Below are 18648 nucleotides of genomic sequence, written 5' to 3'. Positions count from 1 at the left end.
AGACTTTTAAAATCTTATAGATATTGAATATTTTGGGATTTTGAACTTCAAGTCTTACTATACAGTAAACTGCGATTTGCAAGTTTTTTTTTATGTTTTTAGAAGAAGTCTCTTCTGCAAAAATACAGTAAAAACAGTAAAATTGTGAAATATTATTATAATTTCAAATAGCTGTTTTCTATGTGAATATATTATAAAATGTTATTTATTCCTGTGGTGCAATTCCGAATTTTCAGCATCATTACTCTAGTCTTCAGTCACATGATCCTTCAGAAATCATTCTAATATGCTGATTTGCTGCTCAAAAACATTTCTGATTATTAACAATGTTGAAAACAGTTGTGCTGCTTCATATTTTGCAGAAACCATGAAACATTTTATTTGTCAAGATTCTTTGATGCATAGAAACTTCAAACAAACAGCATTGATTACACTTAATAATTTGTAACATTGATCAATTTAATGCATCCTTACTGAATAAAAGAATAAAAAACTTACTGACCACAAACTTTTAGATGGTAGTGAATATACATTTCTCATTTTTGTCTTTTTTTGGTGTGTCGATTCCATTTATTCCATTGAAGGGTTAGTTCACACAAAAATGAGAATTAGCCCATGAATTACTCACCCTCAAGTCATCCTAGATGCACAGTATATGACTTTCTTCTTTCAGACGAATCCAGTCGGAGTTATATTAAAAATTTTCTTTGATCTTCCAAGCTGTTTAATGGGAGTCGGTGTTGCAGTGCATCAGTCCAAAAGAAGTGAAATAAAAAGCGCCCATCCATAATAAAAAGTGTCTCGCACATCTCCGGGGGATGAACAAAGTCCTCCTGTGGCGAATCCATGCATTTTTGTAAGAAAAATCCTCATATTTAAAACATAATAATCAATTTAATCTAGCTTGCGCTCACTGTTGTACATGGAAGCAGCTCCGGATGTCGGCTAATTTATGGGCTAATTTTATTTTTTAGATGAACTAATGCTTTAAGTTGTATCTATAATAAACAACAATTTATGAGCTTAATCTTGAAAATGAAGGGCTTCAGAAGCTCATCAAACACAGATGTGAATGTCGGTGTATTTTGGGGTTCTTCACAACCCTGCAGAATATTCTGGAAATCCTGTAATTACTGCTGAATCTCAGGTGCACCTGTCGAGCATTAATATGACGGTTTTAATACATCAGAATAAATGTCACTGGAGTGTTTGACTCTCTCGTACTCATAAACACTTCATTTTAAAGGTCAGACATATCAATAGCTCTCTGAGGCAGGTTGATGTGATCCAAACATTATTCTTGTCTGTACTTCACATAAGGAGATGATAAATGCATCATTCAGCACTGTTTGTTTACAGGTTTTCGTTAGACTGTGTCTCTGTTCATTTATTTAACACCAGCTTGTGTGCTTCTAATGTTTGTCAGAGTTTGTTGCACCAAAATCAGCTTTTTTTTATTTTCTCTGGCTCATGCTACTGTAGCTTTAAGACTTATTTGTTGTTAATTGAGTGACAGCAGTGTTAAATGTGCTTTAAATGTGGGCGGTCATATGTTAAGGAGATTATGTTAGTGACACCAATCATGATCGGTTTTGCATAAGACTTTACAATAAGATCCCATTTGTTGACATTAATAAAATAATAAATAATATAAAATTAAATTTAACAACACGCTTTTTACAGCATTTATTAATCTTTGTTCATTTTAGTTGATAAAAAAAATTTCATGTTCATTTAATTAATGTTAACACAACTTTTGATTTTAAAAGTGTATTAATAAATGTTGAAATTAACATTTTGATTAATAAATAACAAATGGTTCATCTTTAGTTTGTAAAAACTAGTGTAGTTAACTAAGTTTAACAAATGAAGATTCAGTGTTTTCCTATTTATTCTGTGTTCCAGCAAACTGAAAAAAAAAATAGATGAATAATAATAATATTATTAATGTAGGATTTACATTGAAACTATTTTCTCTCAGAAATTGTTAGTAAATTTTCAGAATAATTTCAAAGAAACAAGAAGTGACATTGAGTTTAACATGAAATTTCAAAGCAGAAACTGAAATAGTATTTTCTTATAAAATCCACTGAAATAACCTTTGTTTATAACTTTGAAAAATTATCTTTTACAGGGCATGGTACAGCAGTATAATATTTCAGCATGAAATAAATTATTATTATTATTATTATTATTATTATTATTGTTACTACTTTTTTTGCACAATAACGTCTTTAAGAGCTTTAGTAAGTTTACGTTGTATTTCAATGGATTTCCTCTTGATTTTGTTTTCCAGCAGAGCTACACAGAAAAAAATATATAAAATAACTATAAAAAATAAAACAACAATAATAATGTACAATTTATTTTGAAACAATATTCACTCAGCCATTGCTAGTAAATGTTATAAATAATTGCAAAGGAATGGCAAGTAACACAAGGAATTTAATGTGAAAGTAGAAAGACTGAAAGATTTTATATTTTCAGTAATGTTAAATATTATATTTCATATATGTTGCATTTTGGTAGATTTCCTCTTTGTTCGAGCAAAGTCATAAAGTAAAGTGGTGTTTTTGATCACATTATACTTTTCATAGTAGATATTTTTGGGTTCTGAAGATAATGTGATTGCTGATTTGGTGTGGAAAAACACTCAGTTAAATTGCTAGTAAATTTTAATTAATTAAAGAGAAATGACAAGTAACATGAAACACAGTTCGTAGATATGGGAAGAAGGAGGCGGGAACCAGCGAACATTTCAACACTTTAATAATAAAAATAAACAAACAATAAAATGAAAGTATGACACACAAAATAAAGTCCAGGCCTGGTCCTCTCTCGTCTTCCACTGTCTTCACTCCTTTTATCCTTCCAGAGCTCCTCCATGGAACTCGAAACCAGTAATTGGTGCAGGTGTTGCTTATTATCATTAAACTCCACCGGCCTCACGCCGCTGCCACGGCTCTCAGCCCCACCCCACTCGTCGCAAAACACATTGAATTAAAAGTGATATTTTGAAGAAGAAAGACTGAAATAGTGTACTCCAATAATCTATTTTATTTGCAACTTGGAATAAAAGTTTTTGTTTTTAGCATGTTTGGTCATTTTTCACCTGTTTCCTGTCCCAGTGGGTGAAAATCTTACATCTGCACAACTCCCCTCAACAAGACACATGATTTAGAGCACAAACGCTCAGTTTAATACTAGCACTAGTGATGCTTGTCTTACCAAACACTGTTAATAAGACATCGTGGAATCAGTGCCACTTTAACTTACAGATCTCAGTACTTTCAGCAGTTTTAGTGGAGCAGACCACCTGAGATCCTGCACATTTGCATTGATCATTTACATTTGTGTGTGTGTGTGTTGAAGGTGACTCTTCTGCTTAACAGAAGTGTTCTGCCTTTGGACGTCCTACTTTATACTCTCATTACCCATACTTCAATGTGGCCAACACACACACACTTGCACAATTCCTGATGGGAAGGTGTGTGTGTGGATGTAAAAATCTGAATTTGCATTGTTGCCGGACTCATCATGAATCATCAGAAAACCGTGGTGCTCTTCTGCTCCTCATGAAATCTCACGCACACACTGTTAGTGGCGGCCCGGAGGAATACTGTGGACTTTGATTAAAAGAAGTAAAAAAGGCTCAAAGTTCAACACAGGGAAACTGAAAAGGGACAAAAGGAAAGTACAGCTAATTAATTAATGATCTTCGTTATCAGCGTTTCCCTCTGTTAGTTCTGCTTGTCATGATAAAGAAAGGATGATAAGTGAAGTAAGAGCTGGTGTTTTATTCTCTCTTTTTCTGTCTTTGACTGCAAACCAATTAATTAATCAGACTTTCTGAGATTAAACCCCCAATCATACATGTGGCCTGCAGAGGCTTCCTGAAAGTGTCAAGTCAGTTTTATTTATGTAGCACTTTTTCCATTACACGCAGATTTACAGAAAATGATGATGCTAATGTCTATAATATATTAATATCTTAATGTCTTATAGATGCATTTAGCAGATGAGCTGGAAAAAATTTTAGTTGCATTTAGTTACATTCATTTGAGGTTTGATATATAGTATATACAACCTTACTTGAGTATACTGTATGTATACAAATAGAGATGGATACATTTATGTATATAACTTTGTACATTACATTTTGTGATAAAAAAAAATGTGTATATATAGAGTATATACTGCTTTATGTGAGTGTACTGTATGTCTCCGAATAAAGTTGGACATATTATTTATCCAACTTTTTAGAGCCGTGCGATAATAGTTACATTTTGTGAAAAATAAAAAATCAAGCTGAGATTTGCTATATAGTATATATCACCCTGTGTGATAGTACTGTATGTGAATAAAGTTATATAAATCCAGCTTTATATATAGAGCTATATGATTATATAATTTGCATTTTTGCGATGATATAAACAATCACACATCCTAGATTTGATATATAGTATTTAATTATATTGTATGTATGTGAATAAAGTTGGATGTAATTAGATATCTAACTTAATATTTTAGAATTTTGCAACAAAATAAAGAAATCGCATATTTTTATATCGCTTTACATGACTGTATGTATGCAAATAAATGAAATAGAGCTCTGATTATACAGTTTGAATTTTTGCAACAATATAAACAGATTGGCTATGTAGTATATGTCATTTTACATGAGTATACTGTATGTGGGTCAAAGATGAAAAAGGAGTTCCCTATGGATATGGGAAAAGTATTTTTTTTTCTCATAAAGCAGTGTAACTGCATGGCCATTGGTTCATGCAGTGTATTATAAAACAAACCAATGGCTCGGGAGCGGGTGCAGGGCCTTCTGGTTATATAAGCAGGTGTTTTGCCATAGGATCCTCAGATTTCTTCTCCTTCAGCGACAACTGCAAGATCTTCACTCTATGAGACTCGAAGCCTTTGCTGTTTAAAAGCCTCACTGCGGATTAAGACCTCTCTGCTCGGCTGACTCGCCACTCTCTCAGCTGTTTCTGCGCCCTGCCGCTATCCAGGGACCTAAAAGAGCATTTTAAAAGAGCAAATTTGACAGCATTGTTGCAAATGCCGCACCGCCATTGACGGTCACAGGGACTGAGTTTCATGCCTGGGGAAAGTTCATGCTGAAGCGGCACTCACAGAGATAGAATGTCCTCACTGCGAGGACATGAGTCTCGCCTCTCTAGCTTTCTTTTCAGAGAGCGACTCCGCCCCTCATGCCCTCCTGTTTTCTTCCTCCAACGGGACTGAAAGGAAAAATCAGCGGGGCAGAGGAACTCAGCGCTTGGAGACGAGTGAGCTCATGTCAGCCCAGCCCCCGCGTGCCTCACTCTCTCCACATAGAGGGACTTCTCCTGTCCTCTTCTCTCACCCAGACCAGTGTCCTTCTGCAGCCGTGAGCGACCTGGTCTCATTTGGTGGGAGCGAGGACGATGCCCTGGAGCATGTCTTGGCTGCCTCAGATGTGGAGGAGCTGTTGGGCTTGACAAATGACCCCACCCCCCTGACGTCTTCCGAGCCCAGAGAAGCCAAGACAGGCATGAACTTTTCTGCGTCCTGTCCAAGGCTGTGGAGGAGCCCACCCGCAGCCACCTGGATGTTCCTGGCGGGGCACTATCAAACCCCTCACCAGTGAGCCTCTCCGTTCTTCTCAGAGGTCCACAACGAGCTGACCAGGTCATGGCGTGCCCCCTACTTAGCGCACCTGCGTACTGTGTAAGAAAGTCGGGCTCGGAGTCGGGGCTTGGGCCGGTAATTCTGATAAGCTGTCGGACATGGGCTGGGCTAGGGCCTTAGCGTCTCGGGCCAGGGCCGGGCTAGGACCTAAATTTGAGGCCCGTGCAGGGCTCTACTGGGGATGGTCTGCAGGAGGAAGGTTGTCTGGACAGATGCTTCCAACATGGGTTGGGGAGCTCTGTGTGATGGAAAACCGACTTTCGGCTATTGGTCAAAAGCAGAAGTATGGCTACATATCAACTGCCTGGAAATGCTGGCAGTATGTCTGGCCCTTCAGATCTTCTTGCCGGACCTAAAAGTACACCATGTGCTGGTTTGCTCGGACAGCATGACCGTGGTGTTCAACATAAATCGCCAGGGAGGGCTCTCCTCAAAGTGCCTCTTCGTTCTGGTAGAGCGCCTCTTTAAATGGGCTCAGCTCAATTTGTGTTCACTGAGAGCAACGCACGTACCCAGCAAATTAAACCGAGGAGCAGACATGCTGTCACGGAGCAATATCCCCTCAGAGGAGTGGATGCTCCATCCGTAGATGGTTCAGTAAATCTGGGAGATTTTTGGCAAGGCAGAGGTTGACCTCTTTGCCTCAGAAGACAACTCTCACTTCCCAACTTAATATTCGAAAGGACAGGGACGCATTGGTCCACGACTGGCCCAACCTCCTCCTTTACACTTTTCCCCCAATTACCCTGATCCCTCAGGTAATCAGCCGAGTCAGGGAACAAGAACACAAGGTTCTCCTACTGGCCATGCTTTGAAGAAACCAGCATTGGCCCATTCCCCTGACACGGGATCACCTCTCTCAGGCGAACAGGACAATATAGCACCCCCAGCCTGAGCTGTGGGCTCTGTACCTCTGGCCTCTCAATGGGAGCCTGCAGACCTCCCCGAACACTTCTATGCCCTTAAAATGTTGTTTTTCTCCACCTAGAGCTCATCCCGTGGAGAAGACCCGACTTCCTGTGACATATCAGTGATATTGTCCTTTCTGCAAGAGCTGCTGGATAAGGGATGCTCCCCATCCATGCTCAAGGTCTATGTACTAGCTATAGCGGCTTCCCATGCTCCTACAGCTAGCCAATCAGAAACAACTTAGTTGTCCGTTGAGGGGATCCAGGAGGCTAAACCCACCTTGCCCCCTTCACTGTCCCTACATGGGATCTTCCCACTGTTCTGAGGGCTCTGAAGGGCCCTCCCTTTGCGCTGCTACAGTCTACTGATCTTTGGTTCCTATCACTGAAGGTTGCTCTGCTTCTGGCATTAATATGGGTCAAGCAAATGGGTGACTAGCAGGCGCTCTCTGTGAGCCATACGTGCCTTGAGTTTGAGCACAGTGACTCTAAGGTTGTCCTGAAACTAAGACATGGTTATATACATGGTTAGGTGCTCTCCACTCCATTCAGGGCACAGGTCATTACACTCGCTGCACTTCCTCCCTCAAAAGGAGACCAGTAGTTAACCTGCCTTGTCAAGGCCCTGAGAATTTACATTGTACGTTCCACCCCGTTTAGTCAGTCGGAACAACTCTTTTTGTTTGCTACGGTGGCTGCACCAAGGGGCATTTGGTCACAAAGCAGAGACTGTCTAGGTGGATAGTTGATGCTATTACACTAGCATACTCTTCCTTGGGCCTGCAATGCCCCATTGGAGTACGAGTCACATCCACCAGGGGCGTCGCCTCTTCTTGGGCATGGTCTAGCGGTGTGTCTATCGCAGAGATTTGTGTGGCGGCTGGCTGGGCTTCGCTGTCAACATTTGCTAGGTTTTACAACCTGGACGTCCCTGCCTTACAGGGGAGGGTCCTTTCTGCATAGTTGACACGGACCTGCCATAGGCAGGACCAGCTCTGAGCAGGGTTTGGCCATAACACTCTCAAAATCACCAAGATTGCTTAATTGTATGCTCCCAGCACCCCCAGGCCTCTGTGAGTTCAGCCCGTTTTGCCTTGAAGGGATTTTTCATTATACTTGTCCGTCTGGGCCCCTTAGGTGCTTAGGGCAAGTTATATACTTAGTCTTTCCTCTACCATAGCACGGCATGATTGTACTCATTACCATAGCATCTTAGCGACACAGTACGAGTGAAGTATCGAAAGGGAACGTACTTGGTTACTAACATAACCTTGGTTCCCTGAGATACAGGAATGAGTACTGCATTGCTGGCCGTGCTATGTAGCTGCACAACTCAGTCGTCGCCTCAGTCGAAGTAACCTGAGGATCCTATGGCAAAATGCAGTGATGCAGTGTAATGCAGTTACACTGCATTATTGAAAAAAGGCTTCAGGTTTAGGAGAAAAAAGGACTTTTCCCATAGCATCTTAGCAATGCAGCACTACTTCCCCCATCTATCTAAACAAACCTAACTTTACTAAACTAAAATAAAATATTTTTAAGCATCAAAACAATAAAAAATTGTTTAATACAAGTTTAATACAGCTTTATGTTTTTTACTTTGTACATTAAAATGTGCACTGTTTAATTTTTATTTTTATTTTTTTCTGAGGAAAAAAAAATATGACTATCATACATTTTTACTATGATTTACAGAAACCCGCTAAATGTAATTCATTGTAACAATAGTTAATAAAACAAAAAGCCCCAAAAACTAATTCATTGTCATTTAAATATTTACCAGTCTTTGCCACTATCTCTAGGTTCTACCCATTTGTCAGAGATATTGTAGACTGCATTCATTTTATTCATTTCAGGATATCAACCTGTGAAAATATACTGAAGACGTTTTCAAAATTAATAAATTCCAGCCACCTCCTTCATATATTCAATTGGGAAAGGAATAAATTAATAAATTATGAGTGTTAGCACAGCTGAAGGATTGTGTCTATATACCTTGATGTCAATTGTTAACTGATTAAATATAGAGAATATGTCTTTGCAAAGAGTTTGTAGTTGTGTGTGTTTGTTTGATAGTTGCGTCTCAGGAACACATAATTTGTCTGGCAAACATCATAATATTGTACTAATCGCACATAACTAATTGAAATGTAAGGTATAGGAAGGAGAGCTTGGGGCTTTTGGGAGACTGCTTGGATTATTCAGCTTGTGAAAATCGAATTGTTTTCTGAAGTGTAGAAATTACATTCTGAGCGGTTTTAACTCGGGTGTAGTTTGAGTTTGTTTGGTGTTTGTTTGTGTTTGAGCTTCTCAGTTTGATCCACTTGTATTTTCCAACCTGCTGATCTGTGTTCGGTCGCGAAGATGAATCACTGAAGATCTGAGTTTTTCTCAAGTTCATCACTCTCTGAACCATTCCTGTTCATCCACTGGCCACCCACCAGCCGTGAGCAGCACGAGCGCATCATCCTCTGCATGTTCACACGCTCCTGCTCACAGTCTGGATGAGATCCTGAGCCTCCAGAAACACAGAAAGAGAAAGGTTTTTTTGAATCATAGACAACACCCACTCAACATATGCTCCTACCCAGGACGCGCACACACATGCTTGCACGCTTGATTTGCATTTACCGAAACTGCTCAGTTAAAGAGATTGATTCTTTTAACCAGATTCCCAGTTTCATTTTAATTAAGCAGAGCTTCAGGCAGAGAAACGCAAACATGCCAGAGTGATGGACCTCCATCAGGAATTAAATCTCTGCAGCTGTATGTCAAAGCCCTCCGATAAGAACAAATTAACTCTGCCATCTGTCTGCTGGAGAACCTTGCTGAACATCTAGGGCTGAAGGCCATGTTGAGAGCTCTACTTTAAAATGTAATATAAAACTTGCATCAGTAATCCATATGCAAGTAATGTTATCTGATTACCAAAATGCACACAAGAGAAAAGTAAGGATTTTAATGTCAGCAAAACATGGCCCTTTAAACCAAATCTTAATCTTACAGTTCATTTTTTCCTCCACATTTCATTTTTTCTGCTTAAACTTTTTCTGGATTCTGGACCCCCTTCCCATTTAAAAGCTTCTGCAATTTTGTATTAATTGATTAATTCATTAAAAAATAATAATAATGATTTTAAAAAATAATTTAAATAATTGAATTTAATTAATTAATTGAAATCTACCAAGATCAGTTTAACAATTTATTATATTACACATTTAATACATTTAACAAAAATTAAGCAGTCCTTTTATTTTGTAGGAAAATAAAGTGGTCTACAAAAAAAAAAATATGAAATTAACACATGGAAAAAAATGATTGTTTTCTAAAAAAGAAAGTTTCAAATAACATTTTAGTAATGTTGTTGTTGTTATTATAGTATTTATTTGAAATCTTTTCAAAATACTTCATGAACTACAAAATTTACATAAACCTCAAAACTATAAAATTAAGTTACACTCTAAATGTGTCTGTTCATGAATAAAACTGTCTCCTTTGAATTGAGTATGAACGAAAGACTTTGACTGTAATTAGAGTAGGATATGCAGATCCCTGGAGAAAATACCCAAATTATTATTATCTGGCAAATTAACATAGTCAAATGAGATTGTAGTGATGACACATTTCACTCGCCATCACAGACTCTTACTCGGTGTGTGTGTGTGTGTGTGTGTGTGTTATGTATGTATGTGTACACCATATGGGTCATAATTGTATTCAGATGCATAGCAGCAGGACTTTAACTCTAGATGCCCTTTTGACCTTTGAGATCACCTACCTGTGCTGCCACACCGGTGTTTTGCACCTGTTACCCTGACAACAGTCCAATAACTAAAAAATGTGACCATGGACGTAGGTTCTGCTGTCTGTCAAATTCATTTCAGCAATACAAGCTTTTGTTCGAGTTGTCTGCTGGGTAAGTTTGACCATCAGCCAACAAGAGACTAGAGACTCACTGATTGTGTTCACACAATGAAAGTGAACAGTGACTAGACACTGTCAGAAAGGACAGAAACACCATAAAAGAATCATAAAAATAGTCCACATGACTCATGCACTGTACTCCAAACCTTCTGAAGCCATATGATGCAACAATTTTAAAGAGATAGTTCACCAAAAACTGAAAATACTCACCTATGTCGTTCCAAACCCATAAGACCTTCGTTCATCTTCAGAACACAAATTAATATATTTTTGAAATCTGAGAGCTTTCTGACCCTCCATAGACAGCAATGAAACTACTACGTTCAAGAACCAGAAAAGTAGTAAAGACATTGTTAAAATAGTCCATGTGACATCAGTGGTTCAATTGTAATGTTATGAAGCTACAAGAATACTTTTTGTGCACAAAGAAAACAAAAATAATAACTTTATTCAACAATTTCTGCTCCTCCGTTTCAGTCTTTGATGCATGTTCACGATAGTACCACATTTATTTTAACAATTATTTTTTTTTAAAACATATATATTTATTTAAATTTGAGGTAAATAAAATAAATAAAAATAAAATAAAACTGTAAAAACTTTATTTAAAATACTAATGATGATGAGGATGATAAAATCAACAAAAATGTAAAAAAAAAACAACAACTAAAGTTTAACTCAAATTAAACTGAAAACAGAAAATCTAAAAATGAATTCAAAATAGAAACTATAATAATATATCAATGATTTAAAACAACACTGTTATCCACTGAAAAATGTTTTTCAAATCGCAGTTTTGTTTAGTTCAAAATATTCAAACTTGCTCATTGTCAAACTAATATCAACTTGTGCCACTGACATCAAAAGTGTTAATTAAAAATGTGCATATGTAAATTAGGAGCACACAGTCTTATGCATGACTCATTTTTTTACTGTGCATTTTTATCATCACTGGTTACCACATGTTTTTATTGCTTGGTGCAGAACAGTGTGAACATGGTGTGAAACATCTTATTTTGTGTTGCATAAAGATAGTCAGTGGCTATCTAGAGTAAATGGCTGTTTTAGTTTTAGATAGAAAAAAGTTTGTGTTTGGTTGCTTTCTCTCCATTTTGTATTGATTTTCTCAGAACATGATGGACAGCAATGATGAACATGTGAACTCTTTAGGGTTGAGTTAGGGATCTCTAATTATAAGTTTTAAAGTGTCTCCTCCCCTCTCTGTCTCTGGGTTCATGCAAATGTTTAGTCTGTGATCTGTTGGCCTGTTCCTTCCTAATTAAACAAGACTAAATCATGCTCGTTTAGCCTCTTTAGAGAGCAGAAGTCTCAGCGTGCATTTAAAACTCTTTTAATACTGCAGAATGTAATACTGAACTTTAACACACACCTCCACATTTGTCATCTGAAAGCACTTATTAAACATGATTCACCACCACAGCCGAGCAAACTCTGTTCAGCTGCTGGGATCTAATTTAAGTGCATAATGATATTAAATGATCATATTAGATTACAGTGTGTATGTGTATGGATTAAAATAAATGTTTTAAAAACACTTGAGTGCAAGATTTGTTTGGAGAAACATCATCGTGTTGTTCCAAAACCTTGACTTTTTCTTTTTTGAAACACACACTTATTGGCAGAATATCGAGCTGCTTTCTTTCTTGCGGTGAGAGCAAATGGAGACGCATGCTGTGGAGCTCCAAAAACAGCTAAACACTCCATAAAAGTATCATATACAAAAAAAAAAAAAAAAAAAAAAGTTGGAATAGTAAAAGTTTTTAATCAGAAATTGGTAGTAAATTGCACAACTAATTACAAGGAAATGGCAAGTGACTTTTAGTTTTAAATAAATCCTACTACTTTGTTAATTAATTCATTAATATATTTATTAACATTTATTTTAACATTTATTTTAATTATTTTAATAGATTTTTCAGTGTAGTGCTTATAATTTGGATTTGTTCCTCACACAAAGTCTGAGGTTCAATAGTTCAATATATTTACTATTGTAATCATTATTTTATAAAGCTTTTTGGCCTCAACAGCCTTGGTCAACATCCACTTTCATTGTAAGGATGCATTCTGGTGCGTGAATGGTGACAGCTTTCATTAATATGTGATCTATGCTTTTAATTAAATGTTATAATCTATCTCTCACGCTCTATATGTGACATCAAACGGTCGATCTGATGTCATTACCGCTGACCCAGCAGACGGAGAGAAGCGTTTGTGTGTAATCTCGCCCGTCCCGCTGTTAATCGCTCTGAGAGATGGTTTTGGGAGAAATGACTAATATCTACGTCTGTCTGAATTAAATGCGTTTATCATCTCGTCCGGAACGGAGAATGTGAATGGTGCAGTTAGCGTTTATCTTTAAAGACGAGGACGACTGTCCCGCGTGAGCATCAGCAGTTATCATTTGCAGCGTACGGGAACAATCAGAGCCTGGTGACAGCGGCCTTTAATTACTGCAACAGCGAGACACGTCAGCACCAAAACTCACCTGTCAATCAAACAGAAGAATAGAAACTTCTCCAGGTTTTCAGTGTTACCCTGTAGGTTTGCTTGATAAAAATCAGTAAATATTTGACAGCAGAAAGACACTAAGCACAAGCTGAAGGTGGACGTTTGTACAATTAAACTAAAAGACCTTTTACTTGCTAAAAAAGTCTAAACTATCAGTCAGATGATAGAAGGTCTGATTGTGTACAAGTTTAACTTAAAGATTTGATCATGTTGATCATTTAGTGGCCTTAGAAATTCATTTAACTGCATGTTAAACTGCCTGAGTTTTTTCCATTGTGCTGTAGATACTGAAATCGGTGTAAGTTTTACTGTTAAACTTGGTTGGATTTCTCCCAACAATAGTCTCTTTTAAATTACCTGTTTGATTTACGGAGTTCTTTGAAGTACGCAATGGAACTAAATCGAACAACTAGTCAATGCAGTGATTTAATTAGACTCTCTGCTGTAATTTCTCTCACCAGTCCTGTGATCTCGAGTAAAACACGATATGACAGTCCAGAGAACATGCTGTTCAACAGCAGCAGCTTAAAGAGAACCTTGCCTCATTAATATTCATGAGCCATATTCATTGACTATTAATGTCATCTCAACCAGCACACGTGTGAATCAAAGTGTTGGTTAAACGGTTAATACGTGTGTTGTCTTGTTTAGACTCTAGTTTAGCGGTTCTCAAACTTTTTGACTCAAAGAACCCTATTGCCCAACAAAACTGTAAGATATATTTGTTATATAGCAGGGTAGTTCTGCTGTTATTTTTACAACGCTGCATGTTTTGAAACCTTTTATTAACAGAAACTGGGGGTGTTGAGATTACTAATTTAATTTAAATAAACAAGAATGCTTAAAATCCAGTAAAGGCCAGTATATAAAAATTATGTGTTCCTGTACATGATAAACCTGCATTGAAGTGACTTCGGTTAGAGTCTAACCTCTAAATATCTGACATTAAATGTTATTATGTTGTTAACTCTTTCATTTTACATTTAGTTTAATGAACTGTTGGTTCATCATGACAATCTGACCACAGAAGAAGATGGATTGTATGTCTGCATAAATATGTAGAGTATGTTTCTAGCCACATAGACACAACCCATTAGATCTGGCTGTTTATCTGAGGAACAAGGACAACGCTGAGTGTGTGTGTGTGTGTGTGTGTGTGTGTGTGTGTTATCGCTTTCTATCAGTCAGGTGGCTTATTCTGAAAAGCCATTTCCCTCCTGACACTCGCCAATTTCCAGTTTGCAGCTTTGCGCTGATGCTTATTCTGAAAAGCCATTTCCCTCCTGACACTCGCCAATTTCCAGTTTGCAGCTTTGCGCTGATGTTCGTGAAATAGAAGTGACATGTTTCTTTCACAAAACTATAACAACACAATTCAGCTGAATTATTGCACTTTAAACACTTCAGTTTGACTCCTGCAGACTTCCACTTTTATACTGAAGTTAAACATGTGGTTATTCTGAGTAAGAAGATGCTTTCACTGAGGTCCTCTCCGTGAGCGCAGCAGTGTGATTGCACATTGTGTGTGTTCAGTGCTGATCTATTGTTTGGAGACTTTGGCAGGCGTTGGCAGCAGAGCTGTGTGTCTGTCTCTGGTTAAGCTGCAGCGTGTGTCGTTTCATTATAGGGTTTATCTTTGTGTAGGTTAATTACATTAGAGGCTCATAAGAGTGCGTACACAACACCCATCAGTCGCCACGGTAACGAGACCTGTTATACAGCACTTCATGGTGCTTTACTGCACCATCAAAGCCTTTACTGCACTTCCTCCTACTTCATGAAAGTCTTTGTCACAGGACTGCAGTCAAGCACACTCGTCTGTAGAGGTGAAGTGTGTCGTCTTGCAAGTGCCATTACTAGATGGAACTGTAAAAATAAAGAAAAATCAGTGTTACACACATCAGAAAGCTGATTTATCTTATCTTATCTTATCTTATCTTATCTTATCTTATCTTATCTTTCTACAGAATCGCTTGTCCTATGTAGTGTCAAGGGAACAATGGTGCCTTTATTATTGCATTTTATTTTATTTTATTATTTTGTATCGATTTTACAAGCTATGTAGGTTTGTGGGGAAGCAGCCTACATTTACGTCGCACTCCCACTTTATTAATGTTTTCCCAGTCCAGCATGTATGTTTAGTGGCCACATACACAGAGAGACACATGCTAAAGGTAATCTTCATAATCCTTCCCACTGGCACAGTGTGTTTCTGCTGCTTTATGAGTAGTGTAAACCGGAGTTATGATTGCAATACAGACACACACACACAGAGATATGATGCGATGTATCATAGCACAGATATATCAGCAGAATAGAGGAATTACACTGCAGTGTTATCTGGTTCCTGCTCAAAGAGATGATTCACACAACTACCAAAATAATCCAGCACTCTCAGATATAGAGACATACAGGATTATACAAAGGAGAATATGAGTGAGTGTGTGTGTGTGTGTGTGTGTGTGTGTTATTCTCACAACGACCATGTGTGTGGTGTGTGTGTGTGTGTGTGTACAGTGCTGTAAGACTGAATATAGACCAACAAAACAAGACTTTGCATTCAAATTAAATCGCTTCCTCTGCAGTCAATAGAGCTGTTGCTTCAGCTTTGGTTGACAGATGCCCTGAAATAAATTTTCTGGCTTACAAATAATCTTTAAATGCATTTGTATGGATATATTTTTGTCAGTTTTCTCCTTGCTGTTTGTGATGTTTCTGGCTTACAAATAATCTTTTATTTCTAGCTGTAAAATCAGTTATATTATATTATGTTTAATGCTGTCAAACGATTAATCGTGATTAATCACATCCAAAATAAAAGTTTTTGTTTACTTAATAAAAAATACAAATATGTGTTTTGTTTATCGCATTTAAAAAAAATATTAAATATATTTGAATAAAATACAATGTATATTTATTATGTATATATAAATACAAACACATGCATGTATATATTTAAGAAAAATACGCTTTGTTTACATATTAAATATATTTGTATATAATATAAAATATAAGAATATACATTTATATATTTTCAAAATATATAATGTATATGTGTGTATTTATATATACATAATAAATATACACAGAACACACACATATATAATGTAAACAATTTTTTTTTAATTTGGATGCGATTGATCGCAATTAATTGTTTGACAGCACTAATTATATTATACTATATTATATTTATTATAGTATTTTAGTATTTTAGTACGTTTATGTAATTTTGTTTGTTTTTTATTATTTTGTAATTTTTAGTACATTGTTTTACATATAGTTTATATAGTACATCAAGTTAAACTAAATGAAAATGATAAATGTTGTAACTAGGTGAAATAAGTTTTTATATTTTATTTTATTTCTGTGAATATTTATTTTATAAACTAAGTATTATAAACTTACAAACTAAGTATTTTTGAATATAATTTTATAATAATTTATATTAATTTATAAGACCAGCTGATTGGTCTGTGAGGTATTTCCTGTGGATGTTAGTGTTATTTTTCCAGTTTTTTGATAGCTCGGTTCTGAATTGATCTTTTCGTGGTAAAACATTCAAATGTCAATTAATTCACAGGGAGTCACATGACCTTATTCCAGCATGGCAAATCACATCGAGGAAACAACATCATTTTATTCATGTAGTTCATTTGGAGCAATTCTCTGAAACAAGCCCCCATTACGGCAAAAACTCACATTCTCGTTACAGTGAAAGTGTCAAACAGCCGCCCTACGGCGCTCTTCAATGTCGATTCAGATGAGAATTAATTTAACATGCGACCTCGATGCTTGTCAAAAACACTAGCGTATTCGGTCTGGAATATTCTCCTGGGCTTTTAGGAGAAAATCACTGACATTTCCGATTCAGACGGCAATAAAATCACAGACTAGCAGAAGTAAGAGCTGAAATTACCTTAAGCCATCACAAAAAACAATTACCATCCGAATAAAGCCCTTGATTTTATTCCGCTGAGGCTTCCCTGCTGTTTCAATCACTCACACACTTCATAATAACAGAAGAATCACGAATGAGAGCTTTCATATCTCAGTTATTTCTTCTAGATAGCAATGAGATCTCAATATGAACAGATGATTTCAGCTGCTCTACATTCAGTTTATAGCTCTAGACTCTTATTAGATGACAAGTTACTCATTTAGGTCTGGAATTTTAGGTGAAATGTATTTTATTGACTAAAAGTTAACTCCATTAAGCTTCCAGAGCCGTGAAGGAGAAACTTTTGTGGAATGAAATGTTCTTCTGATCTCTGACCTGTGTCTGTTGAGTCTCTCTGTTCAGGGACTGTAATTGTTTCTTTGTAAATAGAAATGAGCATTGTTTGAAGAGCTGAATGTAATCAGAGTTCCTCAGTGTGTGTGTGTCTGTGTCTCCTGCACAACTGTTGTGAAGTCAGACGTGCTCTTTTAAATGTGTTTGTGTGTTTCTGTAGGCTGCAGCGATGCTGATTTGAAAAGTTTAGCATCCAGACTCAAAGACTGGTTCGGGGTTTTGCACACCGATGCCAACAGAGACCTTAAGGGCGCCACGAGTGACACTGCACAAGGACGTAAGTGTGTTCATGTGTTCAGATCAAGCTCAGAGTCACTACCACTTTATTATTGCTTTATATGAAGAGTTCAGATGCAAAAGCTTCTTAGTGCCGTTTGAAATTAACTTCTCAAATTAGCATTTTTATCAAGTTATTTCACTTAAATAACATAAACATAGGATCCTGAGAATAATGCTCATTTTAAAAGAAAATTTCAGACGGCACTTTGAGGCTTTTGCATCTGAACTCTTCATATTATGTATTATTATTATACTTATTTATTTTACTTGTTTACTTGTCTGTGGAAATCTGCAGAGATTCACATATTTGTATTGGAAATAAAATGTTGCCTTTGCAAATTACATAAGTTTAAGCTGAAGTACTAAACTTACTAAAATGGAAATATAAAAGCTGCAGATCTTCTTACTAAAATAAGTAAAGAAAATTAATGTTTAAACTGAAATGTTTAAGCTGAAGTACTATACTTACTAAAAGTAATAAAATGGCAAAAGAACGTAATAATAATATTACTGAAATAAATAAATAATTAAATAATCATTTTAATTCACCCTTACTGCAGTTCTATATTTATATGTTTATATTTATTGTGATATATTAATTGATTTTAACTGGTAAAATAAATAAGTAAAATAACAAAAAAATAATACGAAAACAGAATTTGTCCAATATTATGTGTCTAATATGCAAGTAGATATTATGTTCTCATTTTTATTTGATTTTATTATACTTTATATATTTCTGTATACCTTTGTTTTTATCGTTTTAGTAAGTTTATTACCTTAGCTTAAACTTATTTCAGTTTATTACCTAGGCAACATATCTAATTTCTAAAACATTATTTATAATTATTATATATAACACAAAGAAGGTCATTTATTTTATTTAGTTATTTACATATTTATTTATTGTAAAACATTTGTCCACCAGTGTGAACCTGAACCCCCCCCAAAATTAATATGTGCTTTATTGGCATGACAATTGTTAAAATGTATTGCAATAGCATAGTGTTTACATTGAATTTTTAACCGACA

At 36.3% G+C, this 18648-nt stretch overlaps 1 protein-coding gene across 7 annotated transcripts in view; it reads left to right on the top strand.

Annotated features, from left to right (window-relative positions):
- The window catches only part of spock1 (SPARC (osteonectin), cwcv and kazal like domains proteoglycan 1), a 221201-nt gene that overhangs the window by 192284 nt on the left and 10269 nt on the right, over window positions 1–18648 (top strand). For all 7 annotated transcript variants that reach the window (XM_042737922.1, XM_042737921.1, XM_042737917.1 and 4 more), the window contains one exon: window positions 17498–17614. In XM_042737922.1, the coding sequence (XP_042593856.1) occupies window positions 17498–17614 (117 nt within the window). The remainder of the gene's footprint in view (window positions 1–17497; window positions 17615–18648) is intronic.

Source organism: Cyprinus carpio, chromosome B14 (genome assembly GCF_018340385.1).
Source record: "Cyprinus carpio isolate SPL01 chromosome B14, ASM1834038v1, whole genome shotgun sequence".
Lineage (NCBI taxonomy): Eukaryota > Metazoa > Chordata > Actinopteri > Cypriniformes > Cyprinidae > Cyprinus > Cyprinus carpio.
Note: the sequence above shows the minus strand (reverse complement) of the source record. Positions and strands in the feature narration are given on the sequence as shown.